Here is a 20,455-nt window from a genome sequence, read left to right as displayed (position 1 = left end):
CAAATACTTCGTGGACCTCAAGCAATCTGTTCTCCACCACCAGGAATCCAAAGTTTTAAGAAACACTGATTTGAGATGCTCGTCAATAGATGAGCGTTTTCAGTGCTATTGTTATTGCGATTACCTTTTTGAATATGGAACAGTGCATTCTTTCGGCAAAAGTTTAACTACGCAGACCGCCCACCCAACTAAGAAGCATTTTTTTTTTAGTCCAAAGGGGCAATTTGTCCAGAAGAACTATTCACTTCGTTTTAGAATTTTGCACTAATTCACTATAAACGTTGATTCACTTTTTAAACTGTTGCCACCAAATATTAGAGCCCTGTATTATATTTGAAGAAAGTAAATACTGAAGAATCTGTATAAATGTGTGTATGTTTCTCGCATTGTGATAAAACAACGGTACCTAGAGCCATCCAATTTTGAATAACGTAATCCTACTGCGAATATGGGCATCCGGAAACCCAAATTTGGAAATTTGTTTTATTATCTATTTCATATTTTGTAAAATGTTAACGAATAATTTTTGATTAACTCAACAATTTCAAAGCGGACGAGAAATATATATATATATTTTTATCTCCAGCGCACGAGGCTGTGTATCGGAATTTCTAAAGCTCATTTTAAAATTATTTTCTGATATTGCTGTTGAGCTGAATTTTATGGTTTAAGTGCTAAGATTATAATATTTAATAAATAAAGGTAACACACAAAACGTTAAAAAAAAGTCCCTTTGGGCGTAATGTAAAATCGAAAGCTTTCAGTTTTTTTTTTTTTTTTCATTAAAATTTTTTTTTTAATGAAAAATACAAAACTTTCTATAATTCTCTTTACGTTAAGTACCTATAAAATGTTGGTCTATTTTAAATGTTATTTGAAGATATATTTTTATAAGGATGGGACGGGTCTCTCCGAAAAAAACTTCACAGAGATAAGGGATCCTACAAAGTGTGGAGACCACTGGACTAGGGGAATTGCTTCGAACACGTTTTATTTATTTTTTTTAAAGCTTATCTGGGTGCAGTGCTCGCAAAGTATGATAAAAAAAATGTTTTTTTTTTATGCATATGTTAGTGTGTTTATTCCGAACCACAGTCGATATAACATATTTGTTTCAATGATAAGACTATTTGCAATCGAACGAACATAAAACTTCCTATCTTTTACGTCGATAACAATCTTACGTTAGAAATAACCATCGGTTACTTGCCTTGCAGTTCTGAATTATTTATCAAATTAGATATATCTGTTTTATAGCTATCGGAACCCGTGGTTTACAAATAATGCAATCAATATCCCAACTTTTTTAATATAGCATGTGCTCTTCAATGCGCCTATTTCGACGATAATGTTATTATTGCAAAACTGTTATCTTCCTAAGGCTTTCTGTAATTAAAACCTCAAATTTGCTGCGTAATTTTACCCTTCTGTCGCTTTTGTGTTTTGTATACTGTGTATTTATTCTTCAGCGAAAAAAATACCCTGAAGGGAAAAAAAAAATAAATCTCAACGCTCGCTGAAAAAATTTTCCGCGTAATGTAACTCGAGCAATTCTCCTTAATTAAGAATTACGTTAATGAAGCATTGTAATTAGTATACTTAAATGTAAAAGCACGCATCGTTAATGCGTTATCTATTGAAAATGACCATTAGATGTTTAATTTTGCTTAAGAAATCAACTAGGCGATATGTTAATAAGATAAAACACACTCTGGTGGGCGAAGATGCGTGTTCTCGTTCAAATAATTAGCAATCGTAATTAAGAAAAAAGCAGCGGCGGTATTGTTTCTTAAAACTTAAGTTCCTGCTGTGGCAACACAAGAAAATATTACTAATTAAAGACATCAAAACACGTGAGATGCAGGAAGTGGAAAAAAGCATTGCCATTTTGTAGAATTAAAAAAAAAATATATGCGGCTTGGTAAGTAGCGTCATTACGCAGATTTTACCCCGGCAGCGGGAAATAAATAATAAGCAAAAATTCCAACTTTCAGCCAATCATAGATGTCCAGGATTTTGACAGGAGGGTAATTTTATTATTTTAAGTTTACTTTTGGTACTGATGTGATTGACGGTCGTTATTGTAGGGAACCTGTTTCGGGAAACAGTGTTTATTCCTTCGGAGATGATTGCGACTATTATGCGGTGAAAATCCTTGCCGGTTACCTTGTGCGGGGAATTCGTGATAGATGCTTTTGTGACGCTTTATGAAAAGGAATTCGTTTAATTTAACTGCAGCTTGTAAAACATGAAAACATTCTTCTATCTCTAAGCGATAAAAAAATATTTCGTGTGCTGTTGCATTAGCATAATTCAAGGATTTCCAACCGTCACCACACACAAATGCATAAATTAGATATAAAAATATAAATATATACATATATTTTGTGTTATTGTAGCATAATAATGGGCCAGCGTCAATATTTAATTTGTAGTGCACTATGTTGTTCTAAAATTGTAGGCTTGTACTGTCTAAACTTTCTTATCGTTCATTAAACCGTACCTAGACTGATCAGAGAGTCAGCACTACGTCTGAAAAAGTACACCAGAGAACTAAAAAGCTTTTAGCTAGCCTTTGTTATTAAAAGGTTAAACCTAACACATTGCTAAAATTGTCAGTGCAAATTAAAACTTCGCCACTAAATAATTCTTTAAGAATTTTAATCTGTCATATGTCGTTTACTGTTTCATATTCTTTAAGGGGGCTCATACTCCTTACCCCTCTTATGATCTTCGAATATGTGACTGTTGCAAGAAATGGGATATTTTATTTATTTTAAAAGGAATTACTTCCAACTTTTTACAGCTGACTACATAACATAGCTGCTTTGGAAACTAGTAACCAGAAAGTTTGTGTTTCCACAAATATTTTTGAAATTTAATCCACTTTGTGACAAAACGTTTCGTCATGTTTCCACCTTGCGCGCACGATATTTTAAAAATGGCTTAATTGTACAAGCTTGAAATTGGATGGAATTCTCTATATGGGCACTATTTTCTAACTGAATCAAAAATCTGATGAATATTTTAATATTAAAACATTTTATGGACGAAAACGTTACAGATTTTTTTTTACTAAAATATATCTTATAAACTCAACTCCAAATAAAATAAAAATTTAACTTGAAATTCTTAGAAGTTTTGGTTCACAGTCGTTTCTCCAAATGTTATAAAAGCTATGTATTAAATATGGAATTAAATTATGCAACAGAATGTTTTAAACTGTGCGCGCAAGGTGGAAACATGACGAAAGATTTTGTCACAAAGCTGATTAAATTATTAAAATATTTGTGGCAACACAAACTTTCTGATTAGTATTTCAGAACGCAGCTATACTATGTAGTCAGAGGTGAAAAGTTTGAAGTAATTGCTTTTAAAATAAATAAGTTATCCCAATTCTTGCAACATTCATATATTCGAAGATCTTATTAGAAGTTTTAAGTTTTATGAGCCCCCTTAAAACACTGTGCATTGGATCTGTATGATTCTTTAATAATTAGTAAGCATTTGTTTGTAAAAAAATAAATATAATATTTTGCTCCTTCAACCGCATCGCGAAATTTGTTTAATTTGTACATTTCTTTTTATGTACCATTAAAAAAATGAGAAAGAAGAGAGTCGAAACATGCTATTTTCTCTTTGCCCTTTAATAATCTACCCTTTAGATACATATGATGATACACATGATGGCATAAATGCCTCAGGTTGTATTATCATCTTATCACCGAACTTATTTGTAATTAACGTAAGTATTTTCGTCAAACCTCTATATATTTGAAGTTCGTTTTTTTTTTTTTTTTTTTTTTTGTTAGACCGCGGCTCTGAATGCAATGACACTTGCATTAAAAATTCTTTTTTTTTTTTTTTTTTTAATGATAAAAATATATCGTATAGGATTACACATGATTCTTTTACGCAGAATGAGATTCTTATGTAATTGAATGTTTTTAGAATAAGTTATGCAAATCAGTTCATCTTCTGATTCCTGTTGATTCAGAAGATGAACTGATTCTGTTGATGTCCTGTAGCCTGTTGATTTTGAGAACAATCTGTTATCTACGTCCTTCGAAATCAGTAGCGTTGTATTCAAAATCTTCATCGTTCTAGGGTTACCTATTTTCCTAATTTTAAAATTTACATTGGTGTCTTTATCTTCTAGTTAATTTCTGTATCTTATTTCAATGAGAAATAATTTTCTTTTTATGAAAAAATCTTATGTGTACACCACATGACTTCCTTGCACGGAATATTAAATTATACGCATTTTTTCTTGCATTTCATTTAAACTTATTGGATTGAATTTAATCTACTTCGCCTACAGCGCATAAACCACAATAGAATAAATGCATTCTTTAAAATTCACTCTTATTTGTTTGCCATGGCGACACTCTGGCGATAGATTCACTTAACAGTATTATATTTCATTCATATTATAACACAGAATGCACAAAATTTATATCATTTAAAGAATTATCTAATCGTTGCCACATCTTCTATTCAAATACTATAATAAAGCTAGAACGATGTATAAAAGAAATTAAGGAAACAAAACAAAAAAGAAACAGTTTTTTATAGACGATTGAGTATTTCTCATTCAATTAATTCAGTTCTCACTTATTACAATATTCACAATATTAAAAATTTTTATGCACGGGAACATTACAGATTTTTTTAATAAAATACATTTTATAAACTCAACTCCAAATAAAATAAAATTTTAACATGAAATTCTTAGAATTTCCGGTTCACAGTCGTTTCCAAATGTTATGAAAGCTATATATTAAATATGAAATTAAATTATGCAAAAAGAATGTTTTAAACTGTGCGCGGAAGGTGGAAATAGGACTAAACATTTTGGCACAAAGCGGATTAAATTATAAAAAATATTTGTTGCAACGCAAACTTTCTGATTACTATTTCAGAAAGCAGCTATATGATGTAGTCAGCTGTAAAACGTTGGAAGTCATTGCTTTTAAAATAAGGAAGTTATCCCAATTCTTGCAACAGTCACATATTCGAAGATCTTATGGGTTTTAAGGTGTATGAGTCCCCTTAAAAAATCTAGTAGTATTTGATAATTTTAGGAATTCTTTGCTCTGCATCTAGCATGCTGCGGCAGCCTCCGTGAAATATAAGTTTTATAACTGTGATGTTGGTTGTGGATCATTATATATAACAAGTTTTATTTCTTTTTCAGATGCTTGTGGTTTGTCGGATGTGGCCCACATCGAAAGCTTGCAGGAAAAATCTCAGTGTGCCCTGGAGGAATACTGCCGTACTCAATACCCCAATCAACCCACGCGGTTCGGCAAGCTTCTTCTCCGGTTGCCATCCCTCAGAACTGTTTCATCCCAAGTAATAGAACAACTCTTTTTCGTCAGACTTGTTGGCAAGACGCCCATAGAAACGCTCATCAGGGACATGCTCTTAAGTGGTAGTTCTTTCAATTGGCCATACATGCCCCTTCAGTGACCCAGCGATTGGTTCACTTGGGGTAAACAGTGTTTGGTGGCGTTGAGCGCCACTTGTCGGTTGTGACACAACTCCTGTTCTCAAGAATACCTCTCGGCCTGCCAAGGTTGGAGCAGCATCCTACGCTCTACTGAAAACTTCACCATCGTCAGGTTATGGTTCTGGTAAAAATGTCTTGCTTTTCGGGAAGGTGTAAAAGATATTGAAATTCGTTGGTGTGTTTTTTTAAGCAAGTTTTAGCTGTGGTTTCTTAGCTGTTGGAATTAATGCTTTAACTCTCACTAAAATGTAATTTCAGATTTAACTTTACACTTAAATGCAAATCTTAAAATGCAATGGTCTGGGTTTGATTATTCGTATATGTTTTGAGTAGAAGAAATGAACAATTTTGTAGGTGAAGTTTTCACCTACAAACGTCGTTGGTGTGTTTTTTTAAGCAAGTTTTAGCTGTGGTTTCTTAGCTGTTGGAATTAATGCTTTAACTCTCACTAAAATGTAATTTCAGATTTAACTTTACACTTAAATGCAAATCTTAAAATGCAATGGTCTGGGTTTGATTATTCGTATATGTTTTGAGTAGAAGAAATGAACAATTTTGTAGGTGAAGTTTTCAAGTAGAGCGTCTAAGGATGTCCAAATTAAGGCTGACAATAAGGTACTGAATGTATGTATTGTAAAAAGGCTGTGTCTTCGAAAAAGAAAGAAATAATAATTTTAAATAATTTGTTATTATGTTCTTAATCAAACTGCTCACCGTGCTTTAGTAAAAAAATTACTTTATTACCTTTTGCAATGAAAACGTACACTCTGCACACAGAAAAAGGGGACATTTGTTTATCTCCCGTGCTACTGGACTGACTGACGAAACTTAATTTGCTTTTTTCATGTCTTGAAAGCCTAGGACGTATATTAGATTTATATATAGCATTGTTCTAACATAAGTATTGACACGAAATCAGATATTTTCTGAAATGACATACGGATTTTTTCCCCATATATATCAATTCTACGACTCTAATTATGATCTAGTACCAAGTTTTGTAAAAATTGCACGAGTAGTTTTTAAAAAATGAACTTTCAAATTTATAGCTCCTCGATGTTAATTGAATTGTGTATTAAACTTACTTGATTTCTTCTTTCACTAGACGAAAATGTAGATTCCGTCCAAAGAAAATTCGCAGATATTACCTGATTTGTTTTAAAAATTCGTATTTTTTAGTAAATTTTATAATTTTTTAAAAACGTTTTTGAATTATAGCCCGTAAAATATTTACTACGGGCTTAAAGCAGATGTATTTCTAGGCATCGCTGCAAAAATTTACGTGAATTTATGTACTGGCATGTTTTGAAATTTGGCATGTTTTATAAGCGAGACTAACGCCAAATATGGTTTACGCTTTTTTTGTTAAAATTATTCGAAAGAATGAACGATGCACCCCCCGCTCATGCACAGCGGAAAAGAAAATAGGTTACCATAAATTAAAAATTTCGCCTAGTAAATTATTCTTGGCGCAATCTGAGTAAAGTGCGCCAAGATAAATTGAGTAAAGTGCGCCAAGATAAATTTATAAAATACTCAATAAGTTTCTCACCAAATTTTATAAAATTTAATATTTAGCCATAATTTGAGTCGCAGAATCGAAACGGGGGAAAAATAGGTATGCCATTTGAGAAAAAGTGCTATTTTATGTCAGAATACTTACGTTAGAACAGTGCTATATATAAATCTAATATATACCCCAAGTCACGCTTTCGAGATATGAAAAGAGCAAATTAAATTTTGTCAAAATCGGCCCATTAGAACGGGAGGTATAAAACTTCATACCCCTTTATTTCCCCGCAGAGTGTACCGTATCAGGGATTAGAATTTTAAACATTTAGTAAAAGTTCTGTTCAATTAATTTCAAAGCCTTTGTAATATTTCTCTGAAATATTTCCAGTTTTTTTATTAATATTATCTCGCATTACAAAGGAAGAATTGTTGACTTCTTTGACAGACAGTGTATTTTAAAATAAATTTCATAGCTTATAAATAATAGGGAATTTAGGCATCTGATGTATCCGTGGTGTAAAAATGCTGCACCTTATTGCCAGTCTTATTTTACAGTTCTTTTACCATCCGAAAGCAGGTTCTTGTCAGTGAGACATTAAACAATTGCAATTATGGCCAACGGTGAAGAATGTAAGATTTTACGTTGACATTTTACCTAGACTGATTTTTCAGAGTTTTCGTTCTGGAAAAACTTAAAACAAGAGCAAACTGCAAAGGTCACCCATATTCATTCATTCATAGTTTTGTATATACAAAGCAGTCATTAACCTTTGTTAGGTTCAGGTCTTCGTAAGTTGTACTGAGTTTTAAAGTATGTGTAAATGAAATGATTTTGGCAATAACTAATGAAATTGGAAGTGTAAGAATCTCTGAAATGATGCCGTCTTTGATGTACAAGTCCAAGTGCCATTTCTACTTCATTCTGTTGTGATGGGTTAAGAACCAGAAATGTGATTTTTTTCGTTGTTGTTGCCATTGTTAAATCTGTAATAAATTCATGTTTACATGTGTGAAAGGTAAGATATAATTGTAATGGTGCATTCAGATATTTAAATGTCACGGATTCTTACTCACAGGTTTTGTTTTTTTTTTTTTTTTTTTTTTTTTTTTTGATTGCAGTAATGAAAGAATATAAATTACTGAAAGTTTTTTTTTTTTAATTTTAAATACTGCTTATGTGTTATTTTGATCTTACAATTTCTCGAAAAATATCAGTTATGTAATATGCACAGTAAATGCAATAGACTTTAATGTTCTGTGCCGAAGAGATTGTATGGTCTGTTCGAAGATTCACCGTTGGCTGGTGAAGTCGTGAAAAAAAAAAAAATTCCCTAGGGGTTTCATTTTTTCAACTAATCTACCCAAAGACTCGGAAAGTCTCTCTCTCTTCCTGGTCCTTTGGCCAGTCTGTATGTATTTGTAAATATCTCAGATGTAGTTATATTATTTCTAGACACCGATGCGTTTATGTGACGAATACTATGTTCCATGTCGAAATTTTTTATTAAAAACTTTCTGAAATTCTGTTCTTGTACACCAAGTGTAAAATTTGATTAATTAAATTAGATTTAAATGTACAGATGCTTTGAAGTAATAAAAATAATTAATTAGAATTTTTTATGAAGTTTGTATTTATAATTGATATTATTTTTAAATTAGTTTTGCCGTGCAGACAAGCTGTCTAAAAAATTCTCTGTAGGCGATTTAAGGAGAAAAACTGAAGAAATTGGTAATTTTGAAAGGATCTTTACGAATTTATAAATTTTCTTTCCTTTCTCATCCTTTTCCAAATTCGAATCATATCCTATTCGGCAATGTTTCCTGCACTAAGTTTTTAAGGGAAGTATTTTTAGCTCGTTTTCCATGAAAAATATAAAATTTTGATTATATTTATCATATTTAAAAATCACATAAAATTCGAATCTGACAAATATCATACATTAATAAGCTTTGCTGTACCTTACACTGCATCTTTAACAATGTAAAAAAATTATAGAAAAAATTCATAATTAAAAAAATACTTTGATCTTAATTACATATTTCTATTGAATTGAACATGGCTCTCGTTAAAAAATCTTTACCTTCTGAAGTGGTCTTAGAAATGTTGGTTTAAACATTTTTCAGTTTAACTGCCTTTTCGAGTTTCCAAGAAAATTTGCATGTTCAAAACCGTTTCATATGACAGAAATGTGTTTCTTCCAGTTTGGATTGCTGCTCAATGAAACTTTGCATGTAAATTTTCATATTGGAGACGTAGTTGATAAGGCAATATATACCAAACAACTAAATATTGTTTTCGAAACTCGATTAAAATTACAGAGAACATCGCAATTTAACAAACAGCAATGTCGCGCCATCTATCGAGCCAAAGGTGAACTATAAAGTTTCTTGCTTATTATTCTACTGCTGACGGTATTCTGCGCTTCTTTATTTACAATAAAAATTATATTTATATGTACGAATGATACTTTGGGTTTATTATTGAAAAATTATTTAAAATTAAAATAAAAATTCTAGGTTTTAAGTAATTTGTTAATGTCTATCCGTGGAACATTGTTTACATACGTGTCGGTTTCCTCATTGAATATAAATAAATATATATATATATATATATATATATAAATACACATATGTCAGCAGCGCATTTATATATAAATATTTCATTTTTAATTCATTAATTCAAATAGTTGTTCACAAATAGTGTTTTCATTGCAAGTGCATATTTACATAAATTAGTTTCATTAATTTATCCTGATAATATGAAATTGAATCAGTTTCATTAATTTATCTTGTTTTTATTATATAGTGAATCAAAATCGTTGTTAAATGTGAATAAGATATTTTCACTTGTTATTTGTGCACAATTTTACAGTTTTCAATTCCAAGGATCTTCGAATTTAATTAAAATTAATTTAATTTGACTAACCGTATCTTCAACTTTACTAATAAATTTTTGTTAATACAGAATTAAAAGTGAAAAAATGTAGTTAAGCGGATAAAAATATATAAACATCAACTTCATACACTGTTTTTTAAAATTTTTAAATCGAATTTTGTTTTCATATTACCTGACCTTTAATTGTTAGTTTTTCCGTTAAATACTAACAATTGTTTTTATTGTTGTTCGAACTGAATTGAATTTTTGTGCTGTCTAAAGGACAGAACTACGTTTCTTGATAGAAAACTGTTAGTGAACTACTGTTTGAAAATTTCATGTCTTGTAAAAATATCGCCAGCTATAGCAATTATTGTGTTCTAAATAATTATGTGACATCTGATAAAGTCATGTGATTTTCTTTCTCCTGCTCCGACAGGCCTGCTAAATATTATATAACTTCTTTCATATGCGGGATCTTTATATTGTAGTTTTTCCTTTTAATTTTAAAAAAGGATAAAATAAAATTTATTCCATTGTCACTCAAAATTATGCGAGATTTTATTACACTTATTTTCTTAATTACCTATCCAATTTTTTGGTTGCTACTTTTTGATTTCTTAGGGAAGGTTTTTAAGTTTTTAAATCTTCTATAATGGAATTTTTAAACATTAAATTTAAAAAAATGTTTAATGACTAGACGTTTTCAGTGAATTACCATTATATGTTAATAAAATAAATTTTAAGATAAATTTAAAAAATAGCAAAATAAATAAAAAAAAACCACTGTAAGCATGTTTAGTATGTTTAATATAAATTTCAGTTATTTATTTGTTTCTTTTATTCAGTCTAAGCAAAATATTTTAATATAATTAAAAAAAGTTTGCTGTGTTTTATTTAAACAATATATTTCTGTATGTCTCTCATCTGAATTTTAATTTTGTAGGAGAAAAACTTACCTAGAATTCTTTATTTATTATTTCTTCAATATACTTTGGAATAGATATTGGAAACAATTATATGTCTGTCCTGTAACTTATTTAAATTTCCTACAGCTAAAATGTAAAAAGAATTTGTACATTTTGTGCTGATAACGAATAATCAAATTTTTGCTTATGCATTTAATGATTGGAAACAATTATATGTCTGTCCTGTAACTTATTTAAATTTCCTACTGCTAAAATGTAAAAAGAATTTGTACATTTTGTGCTGATAACGAATAATCAAATTTTTGCTTATCCATTTAATGATTGGAAACAATTATATGTCTGTCCTATAACTAATTTAAATTTCCTACAGCTAAAATGTAAAAAGAATTTGTACATTTTGTGCTGATAACGAATAATCAAATTTTTGCTCATCCATTTAATGATATTATTTACTACTTTATTATTACAGAGTTGTGATGTAATGGTTTTTTACTTCTGTAAAAAGCCAGCCTTGTTCATTTTCACAAGAAAATCATTTAATTCCTTTATGATGATTTGTTGTTATGTTTTTCGGTGTTGAATAATGTGTTAACTTTCCAAATTTTATTCTGTTTACACTTTTTCAGGACTGTACGGAACAGGATTCTTGTGAATATATCATTTAAAATGAAAAATAAAAAGTATTGTTGACACAAAGGAATTGTTTTTGTCTGCATCTGTGTGTACATCTTTCTATTAAAAATTCCATCGGACTCTTTTGTATTTAACATTAATCAGAACATTGTTTCTCTTAAAACTATATTCTTCCTTTCTTCCCAAAACGCATATGAGTAAAATGTAAACGCGTAAACTGGTACATTAGGGAAACAAGCGAGACCTCAAGGTCAGCCACAGACGATTAGATTATTATTTCTGCAAAAGTAAACAGTTAACGTAGAAATACACTCTTAATACACTCTTAGATTTAAAAAAAAAAAAAAAAATCGACGCACCGAAAAGATATAAATCAAATTGGACACAAATTGATATGCATACAGGTTTCGACAGAAAATGCAAAATTTTACATTTGGCTGCCAATGAATGAAAGGTTGTTGCTACAGCGCAACTGGCAGGATATTTAAGAGGAGAAATTACGATTCCAGGTCATACATTCTTCACGAATTTCATTCGGTGTACTCTGGTAGACAGTAACTATGCCTCGCATACAGGTGCGCGAACGATATGCGCAGATGTCAGAATTTGAGAGAGGTCGTGTAGTTGGCATCAAAGAAGCCGGTTGATCTCATCGGCGAATAGCTCGACATTTGAGCAGGAGCGATGCCTTTATTAGACGATGTTGGCAGGAATGGGTGAACCATGGCCGCACACAGCGTCAAAAAGGAAGCGGTAGGCTTAGAGAAACGACAGAACGTGAAGACCGAGCAATCGCCAGAGCGGCACTCACAGCACCAGATGCATCATTATCATCGATTGTACGTACAACTGGTGCTTCAGTGACCGCAAAGACCATTCATAGACGGCTCACAGAAAGGGGGCCGAGATCATGGCGACCCTTGCGCTGACTACCATTGACTTCTGTATAACGTCAAACCCGTTTGCAGTGGTGTCGGTCTCATTCGCACTGGAATGTCACTGACTGGAGTAGAATAGTCTTCAGTGATGAGTCTCGCTTTGAACTGAACCCCAATGACCAGAGAAGGCGAGTCTGTAGACGCCCCGGACAGGTGTGATACCAACCTGACTGTCTTCCGGCAGACAGGCCGACAACCAGGAGTGATGGTCTAGAGTGCCATTTCATTTCATAGTAGGACCCCTTTGGTTGTCATCCGTCGCAACCTTACAGCACAGCGGTACGTCGACGAAGTTCTAAGGCCCATTGTGTTGCCCTTCATGTCACGCCACCCTGGGGTGACATTTCAGCAAGATAATGCCCGCCCCCACACTGCACATGTTTCTACTGCTTGCCTTAGTGCTTGTCGAACATTACCTTAGCCAGCAAGGTCGCCGGATCTTTCTCCTATTGAGCACGTTTGGAATATTGTGGGCAGGGCTTTCCAACCAGCTCGGGATGTTGACGATCTAACGCACCAGTTGGACAGAATTTGGCACAATATCCCTCAGGATGACATTCGCAACCTCTATCAATCAATGCCAAGCCGAATAACTGCTTGCATAAGAGCCAGAGGTGGACAAATGCGTTACTGACTTTTTCACTTTGTGAAGTTCTATCACTTCAATAAATGATCCAATTTTTCTCAAACTGTAATCATTTGTTTTTCTGTACATGTACATCACTTCTACCGATTTTCGTCTTCGGATAACTCTTTTTTGGTGCGTCTTTTTTTTTTTTTTTTGGGGGGGGGGGGTGTGTGTCTAACAGTGTATATAAAACGCAAAATTTTACAATAGCTTACGTTTTTAATAAATGATTGCTTTATTGATTACTATTTTTGACTATTCGACGTTGCGCCTTAGAACATAATTAACGAATAAGAGAGATTATGATTGTCTGATAATTTTCCTATTTGATAATTATCATATTTAATTACTATCAAATATATACCAGATTATAATATTAATAATAATCATATATGTAGTTTGTAATATTAATAATTATTATATTTGATAAATTATCAAACATATAGTTTATAATATTAATAATTATTATATTTGATAAATTATCAAACATATAGTTTATAATAATAATAATCATATTTGATAATTATCAAATAATTAATAATCATGGATCATATAGATGCACTTAAAATATATATATAGCATTAACCTTTTTATTTATCAAGCGCCAACCACTTGGCCACTAGGTCATTAGGCTGCATGTTCTTCAGTATTTTTTCACAAGACAAATAAAATGAGATAATGTGGAGCATTCATCAATCTGAGCAGTGGTTATATCTTGTCCAGCTCAACACAAAAAACACACAGAAGAGTCGACAATATTAAAACGAAGTAAAGGGCACGGAGACTGGCGTCCCTGTTAAAAATGCCCCGTTGAAACCCATAAAATTTTTTTTTTAAGGGGAATTGGCCTACGGGTACCCATAGGCCAAATCCCCATAAAAACCCACAGACAGAAACCCGTACAACTATACCCGTATGCCAAATCCCCGTATAAAACCCATAGAAAGAAATCCGTAGGCCAAATACCCGTAAAAATTCACAAAAAGAAACCCGTACAGCTGTACGGGTACCCGTAGGCCAAATACCCGTAAAAACCCATAGAAGGAAATCTGCACAGCTGTATGGGTACCCGTAGGCCAAATACCCGTATAAAACCTGTAAACAGAAACTCGTGCGACTGTAGGGATACGAGTAGGCTAAATCTCTGTAGAACTGTAGGCTACTATAAACAACTATTTAAAAGCTCATAGCCAGAAATCAGAACTTTATGCATATCTATTGGCCAAATCTCCATTAAAAAATGGATATTCCGTAGGTCTATGCCTCGTAAAAACCAGTAGACAAAAGCACGTACACCTATACAGGCACCCATAGGCCAAATCCTGTAAAAACCACTACACAAAAATCCACAGTCCAATAAAGGTACCTCTTGGAAAAATCGCTGCACAAAACAGTACACAAAAACCCATAAACAAAACCAACAGAATTATATCATAGTGGAGTAACCATACATAGAACGAGTATCCATATACAGAATCCCTATAAAAACAATACACAAAAATAGAACTGTAGCTCAAATTTCCATAAAAACATAAACCAGCAGAAATACATAATTAGCACTGATGAAATGTACAGAATTAAATGGCAGAGAAAGCATGTAGAATAATTTTAAATAAAATTTAATGTGAATAAATAAAATTTTTAAAATATCTAGAAGCCTACCAGCCCCTGTCCTTCTCAATGCACGTCAGTACCTATGAACATATTACAAAATATTTGTATAAATTCTCTTTACAAAATTTTAAACTCCCTTTATATAATTTTGAAAATAAAATGAATAGAAAGATAATAATCAAAGTCATGATTCACAACCATCGAATGATATATGTACATATATATATATGTAAGAAAAATAAAGAATATGCAAAAGATTAAATTAGCAGCGTAAAATTAATTTTCCTTCTCTATTCTAAAAATAATAATCTCTCTGCACTGCCTTTCGAGATTAATTCAGAAGACTCTTACATAATTTGATGCTGTAAAGGGAAGTAAAACAGCCAAGAGTAATTTTACAGCAGTATTAATTATAAAATAAAAATGCATCGAGAACCAAAATTAACTCGGTCTGAATTAAGATTTCATGCTTAGCATAACGCATTTGCTTTCTATGCTTTGGCCTAGCTGGACTATAGTCTGTCAGCGCCTTCTTTCTTACTATAAATTTATCAAAAATGTAAATTTTTGGAATAGGCATAAATAATGTGCCAACTTATTTGTGGCTGCAACATATTTGCTGAAAGAAAAGTTGAATTAAATCTACCTCGACTGCCAAATTTCTTATTCATTGTGGATTGGAGTTTCAACATCTCTAAGCCATCAAAATTCTTGCGGTTCATTACGGATTCAGATGCCTGTATTCGACTACAGAATCTGTTACATATCATTTCTATTACATATCTATTCATATATATATTTATTATTTATTTGATTATAAATATATACATATAGTACTGTATCTCACTGCATATATCTGTATTTCAGTTCTTTAATTGGGAAGTTAAACAATAGTATTTAATCGCATCAGCTTGTTTAACAATTTGATACCTAATGAGAAATGTATTGCCAAGGTATGGTACTTTCTAGCATCTGCTTAAATTTTAAGTTACCTACAATGCACTAAAATTTAAAAACAAAACTAGAAGAAAGCCTAATTTTTAGGAAGAGAAACACTATTAACAAACAAGTAAAAAGAATAAGAGACTTTCAAATTAGAAACTTAATATAGATTTCAAATTTAGCATACTTGCTATCCCCTTAAAGCTCGCTTACCACTGATAGTAACACCCTGCAGCTTATTATAACACGCATACACGTAGATGTTTTGCGTGGAAGAAAGGATGAATCGTAGAATATAATGTAGTAAAGAAATAATAATATACGAACACTGTGTCGACCTCCTATTACAATGTTACCTGTATCTCTCAGAAGATAAATGAAACATGAAGATAAAATATAAAAAACTTAATAATACCCAAAATACAATAAATTACACTGAAGTGACAAAAGTCATGGGATAGCAATATGTAAATATACAGATGACAGTAGTATCGCGCAGAAAATGTATAAATGCAAAGTGCTTTGGCAGGGCTTTCATTTGTGTTCAAGTTATTCACGTGAAGAGGCTTTGACGTGATTTTGGCCGCACGACAAGAATTAACAGACTTTGATTGCGGAATGGTAGTTGGAGCTAGACGCATGGGTCATTCCATTTCGGATATCGTTAGGGAATTCAACATTCCGAGATCCACAGTGTCAAGAGTGTGCCGAGAGTATCTAATTTCAGGCATAACATCCCACCATGGACAGCGCAGTGGCCGACCACCTGCACTTAACGACCGAGACCAGCGACGTCTGCGTAGAGTTGTCAGTGTTCACAGACAAGCAACACTGCGTCAAATAACCGCAGAAATCGATGTGGGACGTACGAGGGACGTGTCCGATAGGACAGTGCAGCGACATTTGTCTTCCTCAGGCTATGCCAGCAGAAGACCGACTCGAGTGACTTTACTGACAGCACGACATCGCCTGCAGCGACTCTCGTGGGCTCGTGAGCATATCGTTTGGTCCCTAAACGAATGAAAAACCGTGGCTTGGTCAGACGAGTCACGATTTCAGTTGGTAAGAGCTGATGGTAGGGTTCGAGTGTGGCGCAGACCCCACGAAGCCATGGATACAAGTTGTCAACAAGGCACTGTTCAAGCTGGTGGTGGTTCCATAATGGTCTGGGCTGTTTTTACATGGCATGGCCTCGGTCCTCTGGTGCAACTGAACCGATCATTGACTGGAAATGGATACCTTCAGCTACTTGGAGATCACTTACAGCCATTCATGGACTTCACGTACTCAAACAACGAAGGGATTTTTATGGATGACAATGCGCCATGTCACCGGGCCACAATTGTTCGCGATTGGTTAGAAGAACATTTTGGACAATTCTAGCGAATGATCTGGCCACCTAGATCGCCCGACATGAATCCCATCGAACATTTATGGGGCATCATCGAGAGGTCAGTTCGTGCCCAAAACCCTGCACCGTCAACACTTTCACAATTATGGACGTCTATAGAGGCAGCATGGCTCAATATTCCTGCAGGGCACTTCCAACGACTTGTTGAGTCCATGCCACGTCGAGTTGCTGCACTTCGCCGGGCAAAAGGAGGACCGACAAAATATTAGGAGGTATCCCACGACTTTTGTCACTTCAGTGTATATTGTAACAAAACGAACTTTAAAAAATTTACAAGTCTCAACAAATACCAATTCTCAACGGAATTAGGGAAATATCTCATAGCGTATAATATTTTATTCCGTATCTCACTTTTAGTGCTATATAATCTTCCACAGATTTTATATAAATAAAATCTATAACATAATGGGTATTTATACTATATGTAATTCTTGATGTAAAAAAGATTAACTTTCGTACTGTAAAAATTCCATCTACGTGAATAAGTATGAATATACTCATATACACATAATTATACGTAGCTATTTATTAAATAACTAATTTAATGAAACTAAATTCCTATAGAAAAATGAAGAAAGTCTAGAATCGCCCACTGCTTGGCGCGTTTTTAAGAATTGCACGTTCTCGGTTTCATCGACCTGTTTTCACTTGAAAAAAAATCCCAGAATTGCACAAAAATAGCATTGCGCACTCCTTTGACTTTATCCATGTACACATCGACCTATTTTCCCTTAAAAAGTCAAAAGAAAATTGACAAAAATCCAGTTCTGTTTACTCTTGTAAAAAGCACCAAACAAACGCCAATAAATAAGTGGGCGATTCTGCACTTTACCCGAAAATATATTTAAAAATACCATTTACCTATATATATTAATAATTTATTATTACAAAAGGCTTTTCATATATCATCCGAAAGAAACATAAATTTAATTAAAGCGATGCATTATTGTAATAAATTTACGTTAATATCTATACAAACAAATAATTTTATTGCAGAAAATTGTAACTACCATTTCCGCAGTATAAACATTACTCTAACTATATTTGAAAGCAATGCTAAAACAGTGCCCTTACAAGACTCATGATCCGAAAAGCTTTGGTTTTAATTGTCTCGTAAAAACTTCCAATTACTTCTGAAAAATTCATACCCACGTAAAAATTACTACACCTAAATCAACTGATTATACAGTTAAACTTTCCTAAAACAATCAACTCCACAATTCCAGATAGTGCCAGTTTCCTGTAGTTTAACAAAACTATGAGTGATTTTAAGTACTGCTATTTAATTATGTTTCTGACAAATGTATCACTGTCATTTAAGAAAATAACCACTATATGAGGTTTCACTTAATGTAATTTTTTTCAAATAAATAATTCACTTTTTATACTCCCAAGACTAGTACATTTAATATTACATAAATCGTATTCACAAATCTATTTCTATTTCAAAAGCAATTTATGAAAAACACATTTGCAATTTTCTTCATCAAACTAGTAATAATGAAAATTAAAGTATGCATAATGATTATATGTGTTTTAACCAAATAGCACAAAATATTTAATGTAAAAATGTGGTTCTAGTCTCATACTTGTAAAGAAAAATAGACCAAAAAGAAAAAACAATATAAGCTACTATGATCATCTAAATTTTCACATAATTTTAGTAGTGGAAAAAAAGATTCCTTAAGCTTGTATGTCTTGTCTACCCCATTCAATAAGTAATAAACACATTAAATATTTCAATGTTTACTTCATTAATAAAACCTTTCTTGCTCGCGAAATATAATTAGTACATTTTTTTGACATGAAAAAACATTCTTTTTGCTCGGCCACATCACATTAGTCGAAAAATTGAAAATTGAATCATTGAAGGTCATTTTTAAGTAAGGCAAGCTCAAATTTATTAGTACATAATATTCAAATGATAAAGCATCTACATGAACAAGCTTTAAAAAGTATTTCTAAACTGTAATTAAAAAAAAAAAAAAAAATTTCCAAAATACAGTTTCAGTAGAATGCAAAACCTATATTTCTGCATCTGGTCTAAACACACTGAACCAAATTATCAAGTCTGAAATTATCATTTTTCAGTCTTTAAGCACATAAAAGTAAAGATGGAAAATCAATTTCACGCACAGAAACTCCATTTCACAACTAGTCAGCTATCAGCGAAGTTCTCTCAAACATTAGACACGATTACACGTGCATGACTTTAGTGGTATTTGCTTTCATATTTATAGTCAGTGCTGGTATTTTAATTTGTAATGCAATAAATCATAGTAAATTATATATTGAATTACTACATATACGAAGAAAATAACACCACCATCGCACAACAATAACTAGAACGGCGCCATATTGCTTGTTTGGGAAACTTCTGAGAGTGGGGGAGGGGGAATTTTTTTCTCACGTTAGCGTTAACACGGAGAAAAGTTTTGCGATTGTGAATAAACTTGGTCGCGTTAAAGAGATGTTGGTTGATACCGGTGTTTATTTGTAATATCAGAAATGTAAGTGCTTATGTGTGTGCATTCAGAGAACCAACTCGTAGCAAAAGCCACCTCCCTAAGACGACCGCCTCTGAAAGAGACCAGTATTTCTGAAAACATAAGTATATTTTGGTATTGAACATTCCCTCTGTAAGGCAACCATTCACAAAGAAAATTCTGTAACTGTAGCTGGTCGCCTTAGAGAGATTCATTTCGTAGATGCAATCTCCCTAAGAAGACCACCTCTAAAAGATAAACGTTTTTCTGAGAACGTGAGTATATATTGGTATTGAGCGTCACCTCTCTAAGACGACCACTTGCAAAGATGAATTTTATTTGCGGCTAGTCGCCTTAGAGAGACCTCGTTGTGTGTGGTGTATTAAATCAAATAAATAAGCATATTTAGTAAAAACCCTCTCTGAAACGACCATCTGCGTTTCCAGGTTACTCTGATGGTCTTAAAGAGATCATATTTTTATTCTGTTAATTTTATAGTTTACAAGAAAATTATTAACGTCAGATAGAAAAATAGCATAAACCCATATAAACCAACAGAAGATTTATTATTATATTGATACCAGTAAAAAAACCAGTAAAAGTCAATATAAACCAATACAAACCAGTAGAAAGTTCTGACATTGATGTTCGTTGTATGGGTGTCAATTGATACCAGTAAGAAAAACCCACAGAGATCAATAGAAACCAGCAAAAGTCAGTAGAGACCATCAAAAATTCTATAGGTACCAGTAGAACGTTTTACTGGTTTCTATAGGTCATTATACCAGTAAGAAAACCAGTAAAAGTCAATATAAACCAATACAAACCAGTAGAAAGTTCTGACATTGATGTTAGTTGTATGGGTGTCAATTGATACCAGTAAGGAAATCCCACAGAGATCAATAGAAACCATTAAAAGTCAGTAGAGACCATCAAAAATTCTATAGGTACCAGTAGAACATTTTACTGGTTTCT

The 20,455-nt window shown here is 32.6% G+C and overlaps 1 protein-coding gene across 2 annotated transcripts in view; it reads left to right on the top strand.

Moving 5' to 3' along the window:
• svp (COUP transcription factor 2) overlaps positions 1-11,524 on the top strand; it is a 253,462-nt gene extending 241,938 nt beyond the window's left edge. For both annotated transcript variants that reach the window (XM_085818116.1, XM_085818117.1), the window contains exon 3: positions 5,198-11,524. In XM_085818116.1, the coding sequence (XP_085674242.1) occupies positions 5,198-5,472 (275 nt within the window). In that variant the 3' untranslated portion in view covers positions 5,473-11,524. The remainder of the gene's footprint in view (positions 1-5,197) is intronic.
• Positions 11,525-20,455: the final 8,931 nt, after the last annotated feature.

This window comes from Stegodyphus dumicola, chromosome 6 (genome assembly GCF_044657685.1).
Source record: "Stegodyphus dumicola isolate Sdum_Otavi_A_Nest chromosome 6, ASM4465768v1".
Taxonomy (NCBI): domain Eukaryota; kingdom Metazoa; phylum Arthropoda; class Arachnida; order Araneae; family Eresidae; genus Stegodyphus; species Stegodyphus dumicola.
Note: the sequence above shows the minus strand (reverse complement) of the source record. Positions and strands in the feature narration are given on the sequence as shown.